General features: G+C 38.3%; 1 protein-coding gene across 1 annotated transcript; it reads left to right on the plus strand.

Annotated features, from left to right (window-relative positions):
• LOC105164475 (UPF0434 protein Daci_3569-like) lies at positions 243-824 on the plus strand. The gene has a single exon (XM_011083121.2). The coding sequence runs from the start codon at positions 343-345 to the stop codon at positions 592-594; it is 252 nt and encodes an 83-aa protein (XP_011081423.1). The 5' UTR covers positions 243-342; the 3' UTR covers positions 595-824.

Raw genomic sequence — 12,817 nt, forward strand, 5'->3', positions numbered from 1 at the left:
GACTAACAGTCCCTAACTTTTTTCTTAATTATTAAATTAAAAGACATATAGAATTAAAATTGATAAATTTTTTAATTTATTAAAAAATATGGTAATAGTACCCAAATTTAAGTTTACAAAAAGACCCTCAAATGGAAAACACCATCGCACAAACATTAAATATTAGTTAGTCTATTAGGAAATAGGCAATATATTGCTTCAAAAAGAAATTAATTCATATAAATTTTTGTGGATATATTGGGTCCTCATTAAAAAGTTGAAAATTGAACTAAAACTCAAACCCGGATATCGTTCAGATCCCTAATTATTGTCGGAACCCAAACTCAAACCCAGGAACAGAAGATGGTGAGAGGGAGCGGATCGCTGCTGAGATGCGCCGGCGTGGGAATAAGCACCACTCTTACTGACATTCTTGTCTGCCCACTCTCCAAACAGCCCTTAAGGCTCTGCCCGAAAAACAATGCACTCATCAGCGATTCCATCGGCGCTTCTTATCCCATCGTCGATGGGATTCCTCTCCTTGTGCCCGCCGACGCCAAGATTATCGATGCCGGCGATGTAAAATATTCAGAGCAGAGGGATTCGATAGGTTGAACGTAAGCGCCCTCTTGTATCCCTAAATTCTCACAATTGGAGTACGAGTTTTGTATCAGTTGTTTTGTTGCTTGTATTTCCTTTTCTTTTTTTTGCTTTTTTCTCCCCATTTTTGCATCCTTCTCTTCATTGGACGGAATTAATAAATATCATAATGTTAATGAATACACCAATGTACTTGCGACTCTTAAGCAAGAGGAAATAAAACTTCCGTTTTTCTATTACGGAAATATGCCTGGAGTAGCTAAAGGCCTCTAGTTTCCTGTTGTGCACCGAGTAATTTTTTGAAGAAACACATATAGCTCAAAATTTGCATCACAGTGTCCAATCTAATAGTATAAAAGTTGTAATGGTCATACCCATTAATCGGCAGTCGTGTAAGGATGTGAAGTCACCCATAATGCACATCTTGACCGTGCAGCAACTCGACTAGCAGCAACAACACGCTTTCCCTCCACTGTAATATCCAGTCCTGGCTTCTCAATCTTCCTTGATAGGAGCTTGTCCAGCTCTCCATGCAATTTCTGTATCGAGTCCTATACAGTCTTTTATGTAGAAAAGTGAAGGTATCCACCAAGCATTTCAATGCCGTCTCCGCATTTGTTTGGAATAAGATTACCACAAACATCAACAGAGCATATATAATCTGATATATTGGTGGAATCTCTTATGTATATGCTACTGGTTTTGACATTTTCATTGTAGACCATGCATGCTAGAGGGAAAACATGAACGCCGGCATTGACTGAAGTTGGATGAATGTCAACTTTCCCAACTTCTTTAGTGTAGAATGTTGTTCACTTCCCTTGTCTTTTGCACTGCACAACATTTGGGTAAAATATGGCACAAACTATGGAACATACCATCTCCAAATCATCACTGTATTGGTTATACAAGCAAAGTGCTAAGTGTGAGGGTATTTCCAAAAAAAAAAAAAAGTACCCCCACACTTAGCTCTTTGCTTGTCCTCAAGCAAAATGAAGATCGTTTATGCATTCAAAACTCTCTCCAAATTCAAACATATTGAAGGCAAATTGTAATCATGTGCAAAGTAATGACCTATTTTATGAAAAAGATAATTCAACATGTATCAAACAAGTTTTCACGTAATGACTATTATCGAAACCAATTGAATAAAACTAGTGGACTATTTTTCTCTTTGTTTTTCATTCTCTCAAGTGTATCTCTCGACACTTACTACGACAATATTTCACCATAAGCTTGCCTATACACCACATCTCCACCACTTTGAAATATGCACATACATGGATCAAAAGGTCTTTGATTTTGGTTGTAACGGGGCTTTGATTTGGGGGTAGGATATGAGGATAATGAGGTTAAATTCCAAAAAACCAATTAGAGTACCAAAAAATTTGAGTGAACGATAATTTGAAGCTCTAAAAGTTTATTCATCTACCCTCGAAATTTTTTTTTTCGACAATTCCTTGACTTATGCCTTTTTTATTTCTTTTGGAGGGTTCATACATTTTTTTTTCTCTTTTTCTCTTTTTCTTTTCTTTTCTTTTTTTTTGGTGGCAAGAAAATTACTTTCTTTTTTTTTTGCCACTTGGTTTTTTCTTTTTTCTTTGTTTCTCCTCTCCATTTTTTTTGTGATAGGCATAGAACAAGAAAATTGATGTTGGGTCCCACAAAGTAAAGAAGACCACAATTTTGGAACCTCCACACTCATTTCGAGATATATCTTTTAATCACATAAATCACAAAGGTCAATTCCCCATTTTGAGAACTTATTCTGTTGAACATAAACCTATTTCCCTTGATGCTCTAATAATTCTTGGAAGGGTCAAAATCAAGAGGTTAAACAAATGACGGGATAGGTTCGTATATGATGGGTTATATCAACAAAATAGGTCAAAAAGACTCAAAGGGGTTATCTAAAGTTAAAATGTGTTGGGTGGTCAAAGAAGGCCGAAAGTGGTTTCTAATGCCTTTATCATATCCAAATAAATGCACATTTGTGTGGCCTTAATATGGCTCAAGGCAAGTTCTAGGAAAGACAAAGCCATAGAAGTGTATTTTTCTCTCAAGAAAAAATGAAATTCAACATCAATGAATATATTAAGCTCAAAATCTCACGAGGTATGTTTTAATCCATTAATCCTATATCAAAAGATTTTAACTCAAGTCATTTTGGTATAAACAAGTTTTCAACTTGTAAATTATCCTTAAATATAAAACATGCATTCTTTTGCACATAACGTCATTTAGCCAAGAATATTCCAAAATTAAAAGGTGTTTCATCATGCCACAATTTTCCAAAACTTTGTCAAAAAAAAAAATTTCACGTCAAAAGGAAAAGGAAAAATTTTTACAAGGCTCATTCCTCAAAAGTTTTTGATCAAACGCATTTCTATCAAGCATCAAGCACAAAAAATCTTTTCAAACAAATTCAACAACCATGCTCAACAACCAACAAGAACAACAACCAAATTCAAGAAGCAACCAACAACAACCAAACTCAACAAGCATGTTTAACAACAATACCCCCACACTTAAAATCCACATTACCCTCAATGTGGACTATGACATGCATTTCAAGGATTAAAATTAAAATGAGAGAGCATTTAAGGAAGCGTCCCTGAGTGCATGCCGCAAAGAGCTCATGGTGTGGGTGGGTGCCTTGGTGTTAGCCCGATGTGCTCGAACAAGCTAATCAAATTGGCCTCTATTTGAGCGATTGTTCGAGCGACGTCATCCAAGGTTGTTTGTTGTGGGTTTGGTGGCGGTTGTGGTCGTGCCATGTTGGTTTCCTCCCGTTGCTCTATTGTTTCGTTGTTTTCTTCTCCTTCCTCAACACTTTCTTCTTCCTCGTCCTCATCATCTCCAGCATTGCTTTCTTCCTCCTCGGAGTTTCTGTCCTCGTTTGAGTCATTGCTGTGAGATGGTCTTGAAGTGGAAGGTGCATCTCCGGTGGGTGACCGTCCTGCATGCACAAACTCAAAAAAAGTACCATTCCTAGTGACAAGGCCCATTCGTGTTAAACTAGCAATGTCCAATGGTTACAATTCACAAGCAATATGACGGTTATGGTTAGAAGGGCGAAAAACACCAAGGTTTATTGCAATTAAAGTAATGTACGAACCAAGAATTAAAGCATGATTGAAATTGCGTAGCCTACCAAAATCCAAGATTAACTTTAATTCCGTGTAACATACACCACAAAAGGAACAATTCAGCTTTAGAGCAAATTCCAGATGTATCTCTACGACCGGTAAAGTTGAAAGCAAGGAAACAATGAACAAACTTGAGCACTGAGTTTTTTAAGTAATGACTTTTCGATCTACTAGGATGATATGCAAGTGGATCAGTAGATAGTTTACGCCATTCTTTCACAGGATTAAAATCCTCACAATAATCAAATAAAGAATTAATGTACTCGTGAGTGCGTGCATTTTTAGTAGTGGTGAATCCCAATACAATATTGAACTCAATTAAAGACATAGAAAAACGTCGTCCCAATGAAATTTAACGTGAGTGATGATGGAGATAAGCATGCTCAGCACAATAAAAGAAACTTTGCCAACTAATATTCTCGATCAATAAGTTGCTACTCTCAATAGCATGCAAACTATGTAAAGTATCAGTGTACATTATTTTCCATGGAAGAATATTACGAGTGCAGAGTAGTGTGTACCGATCCTTGGCTGTGCGGGTTGTGAATTTTAGGTTCCCACCAAGTGCTTCTGATGATGGTGGAAGTACGCTTTGGCAGCATGTGCTATGGGAACGGGGTCCGGATCTGGAGGAGGACCTTTCTTCTTGGCTCCGTTTTCAGTTATTCATCCTATATTATCTCAAGAGAAAATAAAGCAGATAAAATGGGAAAAAATATAAAAAGTCATAGAAAGAAAAGGGGGAAGAATCGTGAACTATACGAGCAGTTTTGGTGCAACAACGACGCCGGCGACGTCGAGGCGGGACAGAGACGCGGTAGTGATGGTGGTGGCTGGACGAAAACAGACGATGAACAGTGATTGACGGCAGCGGATCTGGTTCTTTATTTCGGGTGCGTCGAACGACAGAGCTGTGACAATGGGGAAGGCTGTACGACGGTGAACGGAGAGAGAAATCGAGACCGTGTGAGCAGCAGCGAGACAGCAATGTCGAGAGAGAAGACGATGAACGGAACAACAATGTAGGTTGGTGGTGGTGCGACGGCGAAGAGAAACAACAGCTGGCTTCGAGATGTGGGCGACAGTGGAAAAGACGACGACGCGGGTTGCTGTGACGACGGGCTGTAGGTATCGTCAACGAACGAGAGTGAACGTCGGCCGGGTAGGTGGTGGTGAGAGCTGCAGTTTTTCGGCGAGTGGGCGGCGTGTGGCTTGGAGAAGAGTTGTTGTGGAAAAAGAAATTGAGAGAGAGGGTCAATGCTTTGGAGAAAGATGAAGATGTGGTCAAAGATTTTCACCTACTTTACCTTTTTTATTGACTTTTTTATTTTTTGATTTTTTGATTTTTTTTATTATATAAATTTATAATTGAAAATTAAATACAGGAAAGTAAATAAGAGTTGGTGATGCTATGAACAACCTAAAAAAACTCACTAAGCGTGGGGCACGCTTAAAGAGAACTTCAAATCTATTTTGATGGAGTGAGCCAAACAGATTAGGAAGATCCTTGAAGCGTGGGCACGCTTCGCAAAACTTTAATAAAAATATTAAAATTAAAATCAAATGAAAGAGAAAAGTAAAGGATAGAAATTTTATGGGTTGCCTCCCATGTAGCTTCTTTATTTAACGTCTTTGGCTAGACTGAGAGAGGTGTATTTTAGATGAAGGTGGGCTCCACTAGTTGAATTTTCTCAATTGTTGGTGCTTGAAAATCATCAGAAAAATGCTTGAGCCGATGCCCATTCACCGTGAACACCTTATAAGTTGTGGGACTCTTGATTTCAATTGCACTATGAGGAAAGACATTATTAACAACAAAAAGGTCCTATCCATCGAGAACGCAACTTACCCGGGAACAACTTGAGCTTAGAATGAAAGAGGAGAACTTTTTGCCCAACAACGAATTCTTTTCAAGAAATGGTGCGTTCATGGAATGCTTTTGCTTTTTCCTTATAGATTTTTGAATTCTCATAGGCATCATTCCGTAACTCCTCAAGTTCTTCTATTTGCAACTTTCTTTGCCTTCCTACTTCATCCATTGCCAAATTGAATTGATTGATTGCCCAATATGCCCTATGTCCAAATTCGACAGGGAGGTGACAAGATTTACCATAAATCAAATGATATGGAGACATACCTATGGGAGTTTTGTACGCCGTACGATAGGCCCAAAGTGCGTCATCCAAGCGTGCACTCCAATCCTTTCGGTTAGGATTCACCATTTTTTCGAGTATGAATTTGATCTCTCGATTGGAGACTTTCGCTTGGCCATTCATTTGGGGGTGGTAGGCAGTCGAGATTCGATCAGTTATATTTTATTTCTTGAACAATGCCTCAACCACCTTGTTGGAAAAATGTGTCCCTCGGTCGCTTATGATTGCTCTTGGCGTACCAAATCTAGAGAAAATGTTAGCCTTGACAAATTCCACAATAGTTTTAGCATCGTCAGCTCGAGTGGCTTTTGCCTCTACCCATTTGGACACATAATTACTCCTAAAATGATGTAAGATTTTCCAAAAGAAGATGGGAAGGGACCCGTAAAGTTGATTCCCCACACATCAAACACTTCACACACAAGTATCGGGGAAAGGGGCATTTGATAACGATGGCCAATGTTTCCCACTTTTTGGCAATTTTCACATAATTTACAAAATAGATATGCATCTTTAAACATATTTTGCCAAAACAAGCTGCATTCTAGCACTTTTTGTGTCGTCTTTTGTGATCCAAAATGACCTCCACATGCATATGAATGACAAAACTCAAGAATTGAGGGGATTTCAGTTTCAGGAACGCACCTTTGAATGATTTGATCTGAACAAAATTTTCATAAGTAAGGCTCATCCCACACATAGTATTTGGCATCGCTTTTGATTTTGTCTTTTCTTGCTCTAGTCAATTCTCATGGTAGAATGCCGGTAACTAAGAAATTGACTATATCAGCATACCATGGGGTGACTCCTTGAATGGTGTGAAGATGTTTGTCTGGGAACTCATCATTTAGAGGTGGTGGGTTTTCGTCGGTGACCAATCGGCTAAGATGGTCAGCTATGAGGTTCTCCGCTCCTTTCTTATCTTTAATCATCAGATCAAATTTTTGCAGCAGCAGTATCCATCTTATTAGTTGTGGCTTTGCTTCTTTATTTGACAACAGGTATCTCAACGCCGACTGAACCCTTTGATGATGGAAGTGGTCAAGAAGGAGATCTTGAACCTCATCGAAAATTTGGTGGGTGTCAAGACCACAAAAAATAATTCCTACTACACTTGTGAAAGTGGGAGTAGGGTCGATTCCACAGAGACTGGTTAAGTTGATTTCTTTAAAAGAAATAGAAAACAATTTGAGGACGGGGTGTTTGATGATAAAACGAAATAATTGAAAACTAAATAAACTAGAAAGCAGTCAAAATTTACCTAGTGAGAATATGGGAAAAAGCTTTTCCGATAAAAGTTGGGATCTTGCTTGATTCTTATTAATTGATCATTGATGCAAAAATAACACTTATATAAACAAATAAATCAATTATGGTTGTTGGTACGACCTAACAACCTAACCTTTTCGTCAGTCAAGGTACGACCGTTGGCTAGATACCTAATTAACAGACAACTCTGGGAACGTCCACAAGATTTAATCTATTAACAGTATTAAGAATTAGAAAGGCCTGATTCTAATCCACATATTCCTACTAGGATAATTCGTTTAAACTAGATCATGCATTCCCCATAACATAACTAACTACTTTGACATAATTAATGTTGCTATTAAGCATTGAACTAAACAAACAATTACACGGATTTGTAAAATCCAATTAGCTAAGCAAACTTTCTTGATAATGAACAATTGGCCACATTATTCATAAATCAGACGTTTATAATAAAACACAGAGAATAGCATGAATATTCATTTAACAAGTGTATAAAGAGCAGATTAGATCTCACAACATGTTATGAATCAAGCAATCACCATAACCTTAACCACAAAATAAAGAATTTAACCGGACATGTCAATGGAAGAACACACTAAGAAGTGGAATTCCATTAACCCCGGCCATAAATTAAAAGTAAAAGAGAAAGTATGAAAGTGGAGTAAGCTAATGAGAATAAAGTATTCTTATTCAATTCAAGATGTCCTACAAATGAAGATACCCCTCTATTTATAATAAAAGTCTCCTACGAATCTAGACGTAGGGGGGATAAGTACATGATTAGTTTTAAAAAAGTAAATAAATCATAAATAACATATTTAAAGGAGTCCTGTCCAAATTTATGCACAACATCATTCTTTTCTCTTGCCGAAATCACGTCTTTCCTTTATTCATCTGTGTTGACCAAATCACTAAGTATGGACAAGTTTAGTCAATCCTGCAAAATAGCCTTGAAATCTCCTTTTTCCTTTTAGATGTCCTTAATATCCATTTTTGCATTGAATTTTGCCATCTTCATCTTATATTATCACTTTTAGCTGAATAAGCAATAAATTCACAAGATTAGGAGTATTTTTGCTCATAAAAGAGAATTAAACTACTATAAAATCGTGATAATTTGCGGAGTTATCACTAATCTCCCCAAGGCATCAAGTTTTGTTAACATTTATTTCAAAGGTTGATTCGTTAACATAATTATAGAATGGGATTAGAAGGTCTCAACTTCCTGATTGTAACTATCAGTGCTAATGCACATTTTCAATCAATAAGTTGTTTTTCTTTGCTCCTTGGAGCATGCGGCTCACATAATAAACTGGACGTTGATAACGATCTAGGAGTTTTATTAAAACGGAGCTTGCAGCATGTTCAGTCACGGCCAAGTACAAGTATAATGATTCTCTCTCTATGGGGGGAGGGGGGAGAAGACAGATACTCTTTCAGGTCATAGAAAGCCTTATCACACTTAGGAGTCCACTCAAAGTTTTTCACGTTTCTCAAGATTTTGAAGACTTACCCTTTTGTCTACAGCTTTCGAAATGAAATTGGTGAGTGATGCCATTCTACCAGCCAGATTTTGGATGTCTTGTACAGATTTAGGGGCTGGCATTTACAAAATTGTTTTGATCTTTTCTAGGTTCGCCTCTATTCCTCTCTCTATGACCATGTATCCAAGAAATTTTCCCCCTCTGACCCCGAAGGTACACTTTGTTGGGTTCAGTTTCATTCCATATTTCCTCATGTACAAAAAATTCCTTCAAGTGTTTGAAGTACTGTGTCTGTTCCATGCTTTTGACCACCATGTCATCAACATGTACCCATGGTTTTTCCCAGCAATTCTTTGAATATTTGATTTTACCAACCTTTGATAAGTTGTTCCAGCATTCTTTGGACTAAAGGGTATAACCTTGTAATAGTATATGCCATTCTCTGTACTAAATGAAGTTTTCACCCAATTCTCTTCTGCTAAGAGCATCTGATGGTATCCTTGAAAGACGTTCTTCATGCTTAATAGCACACAGCTTGTTGTAAAATCCACTAATTGGTTAATGCGAGGTAAGGGGTGGGATCCCTTGGGCAAGCTTTCTTAAAGTATGTGAAATCAATGCACTTCCATCTTGCCCCAAGCTTGGGGACAATCACTACATTTGTCAACCATTCAGTGTATGGACCTCTTGAATGTATCCCGTTGATAGTAACTTGCTTATCTCATTCTCAATTATTAGGTTCCTTTCCGGCTAAAAGTTCCTCCTTTTCTGCCTGACTGGTTTCGCGTTTAGATCTACATTCATTCGATATTCAATGACTTTTGGGCTGATACCTTGAAAGTCCAAACCTACCTAAGCAAACATGTTACATTTTTTCTCAGGAACTCGATCGGAAGCAGTTCTATGTCCTTAGGAAGTTAGCTTCCTATCCTAGTTGTTCATTCTTTGTTACTTGGGATCAAATCAATTATTTTGTGTTCGGCGGATCTTTCCATCTTTTTTTCTTGCTTTCAGGTCTTATGTTAAGGTCCAAGGCCTTCTTTTCCTTTCTAGCTCCTGGGAACTTTGGTAGGGTAGGGTTCCCATTTGTTGCTGTGATATAGCACTTTCTTGCTTGTTCCTGATCTCCTCTCACCAGTCCAATTACATTGCTTGTTGGAAGTTTTATCTTCAGGTGGTAAATTGATACAACCACCTGAAATTGATTTGAAGTATGTCTTCCCAATATAATATTATATGTGAAAGGTATGTCAACAATTAAGTACCTCATCATCATGGTCTTCCTGTATGGGTCCGTCTTGAGGGATGTTGGAAAGCTTATAACTCCATCAGGGGCTATAGTTCCTCCTCTGACCTCCATGAGTGGAGTGTTAAGGGATTTTAAGTCCGTCATTGGTAGGCCCATTCTGTCTATCACATTTCTAAAAATGATATCGACTGAGCTGCCATGGTCCACTAACACTTTTTGTAGGTGAAAATTGGCCACATCTATGGTGATAATCATAGGATCATTAAGCGGGAAGAGTATGTCAGTAAGGTCTCGATTGTCCAAGGTTATGCCACTAGCATCTGTGGCGATTGATAGCACCAAGGGCTTTGAATGTCCTTCTTGGCTTTGGTATGATCTCGCATACCTTCTGCTCTGGGTTGTAGAACCTCCACAGGAGGGTCCTCCACAGGAGGGTCCTCCACAAATATTATTGATTACCCCCCTACGAGGCTAGTTATCATAGTGGAGGTCATCCCTTGTTCTGGGACTGTCTTGTCTAGGTTCACGATTCCTACACCTACTCCTTCTACTTCGAGGACTGTGTTCCTCGTGTTTTTTGCCTTTTTTGCTTTGCTATGAAGTCCTTAAGATATCCTTGCCCAATCAACATCTCAATTTCATCTTTCAACTGAAAACAATCTTCAGTATAAAGACCTTTATCCTTGTGGAATTTGCAATATAGCTTTTAATTCTTTTTTGCTGGATTTGGCCTAATTTTCGGGGGCCACAATAGTAACTTCTTCTCAACATTTAGCGAGGTCTCTGCTGTCGTTATTATGAGCGGGGTATACTTGCGGAGCCTCTTCTATTTTGGAGTTTGTTCTTTTTCAGGATCTGTCTTTGCATTATCATTCTCTTTCCTGACTTTCTTTCGGTTATCTTCCTTTGATGTCTGTACTTTCCATTCGTTCTCCTTTAGAGTATTAATCTCTTCCTCTAAGATGTATTTTTGGCAATCGTGAGGAGTTCCTCCACATCAGCTGGAGGATCTCTGGCTATTGTAGAAGCAAGGGCACCCTTCTTTAAACCATGAATCAATATCGAGGTCATGTCTACCTTTAGGTCGGGCACTTCCAGGACCTACTTGTTGGATCTGTTAGTAAATGCCCTCAAGGTCTCATCATCTTTCTGCCTAATGGTGAATAGATATGATGCTCACCTTTTAGCTTTTTCTTGCTAGCAAAGTGATGTAGGAATTTTCAAGCTAGCTGATCGTAAGATAAGAAACCATAGTCGAGGGTATTAATGAGCTAAACCAATCTTGTGCTCTCCCATACAGGGTGCTGCTAGATATTCACATCAAAGAGTATTTGACAATCCATACAACTGTAATATGTTGTCATAAGCTATCAAGTGCTCCTGGGGTCTGTTTAACCATGATATTTGGGCAAATCAAGAATCTTCACATTATGCCCCAAAATCTCAACCAGGATCTCAGGAATAAAATCTTCACATTATGCCCCAAAATCTCAACCAGGATCTCAGGAATAAAAGGTGTCCCTATTCGGACGATGATGTTATCCATTTTCAGGGGTGCTCCTAGGCCTCCATTCATGGGTCTCCTGAGCTCCTCCTTCCTTCTATTGATACGATCTACTTGCTCCCTAATCTCATGAAGTTGCTCCCTCTTCTCTCTCTTGCTGGAAAAAACCTTCTCCTTACACAAGGGAGTGGAGCCGGCTCTGATACATATGGTTCTACAGATGGTTCATGTTGTTCTATCTCAAACAACGGTGCTAGGGGCGAAGGAGGCGGTGGGATCATGCTTTTCTCCATCTCCACTCTTCAAACATCTCTTTGAAGTCTTCCCTCGATACAGTTATCATATTCGTTAGTTCTTGGGGATTTACAACTTGAATGGCTGATGGCCCTACTGCCACTTTCTTTCCCAATCCTGGATTGCGATTGGTGGGAGTCTCTACCATCTTCTTTGCTCTAAAAAAGAACTATGGGTTCCCACAGACGGCACAAATTATGCAGCTTGAGATCGATCAATGCTCCGGTACGGGAGGTATTGTCCGCTCTGGCTTCGTATGAGCTTTAGGGGTTTTCCTGAAAAGGTGCTTGGCTAGGGAGAGGAAGTGTTGGAGCTTATAAGCCACTCAAGCTCCTCGTTTGCAATCAATATCGAATGCTTGCCTACATTAGGCTGTACTTTTTAGTGACACTTATAAGTAATTTTTCTACAAGTTTTTTTTTTTTAAATTTCATCTCATCACTAATTCATGTTGTTTTGTATGATATCCAAAGGTTCGTGTCCTACATTTTCATATTATTAAAACTACTTGTAAGAGTTTGAAGTTTGATGATATGAACCTAGTCATTGTCTTAATATTCCTTGTGCAAAGTGATTCATGCTTCCTTTGCATGTAACAACACTAATACTTGAAAATATAAGCTGTACCACAACATTTTGAATTTAGTATAAAACCTCCTCATTCTTGACATTTTTATCCTCCAGTTCACTTTTTTCCAGTTGATAATGCGTAGCACTATTCTTCGGCATAGTAAACCCCTCTTCTACTCTTTTTCATAATTTTTTAAATTAAATATAGTCTTTCATTTTAACCATAATGCTGGCACGAGAAAATTGGGTATTTAAGCGGAGCCCAACATCTGGAACCCGGTTGAACAAAATCAAATGAGCGGATATAAATGAGATTTTAATATTGTTGGGTGAAGGACAACGTGGAATGCAGCTGGTCTAATATGCCAAAAATAGTTCTTAAGTATGTGTTTTACCGATGGCGGGATGTGTTACAACAACCGTGACTAAATGAGTTACATGTTGAAATGGTTTTAATGTATTATTAATATTGTATTACTAATCCCGTTCCAAAGGAAGTATAATGGCTATAATCTAATGGATACAAAATCATTCCAACATGTGGTCCTAAGAGTATTAAAAAT

This window comes from Sesamum indicum, linkage group LG6 (genome assembly GCF_000512975.1).
Source record: "Sesamum indicum cultivar Zhongzhi No. 13 linkage group LG6, S_indicum_v1.0, whole genome shotgun sequence".
NCBI lineage: Eukaryota > Viridiplantae > Streptophyta > Magnoliopsida > Lamiales > Pedaliaceae > Sesamum > Sesamum indicum.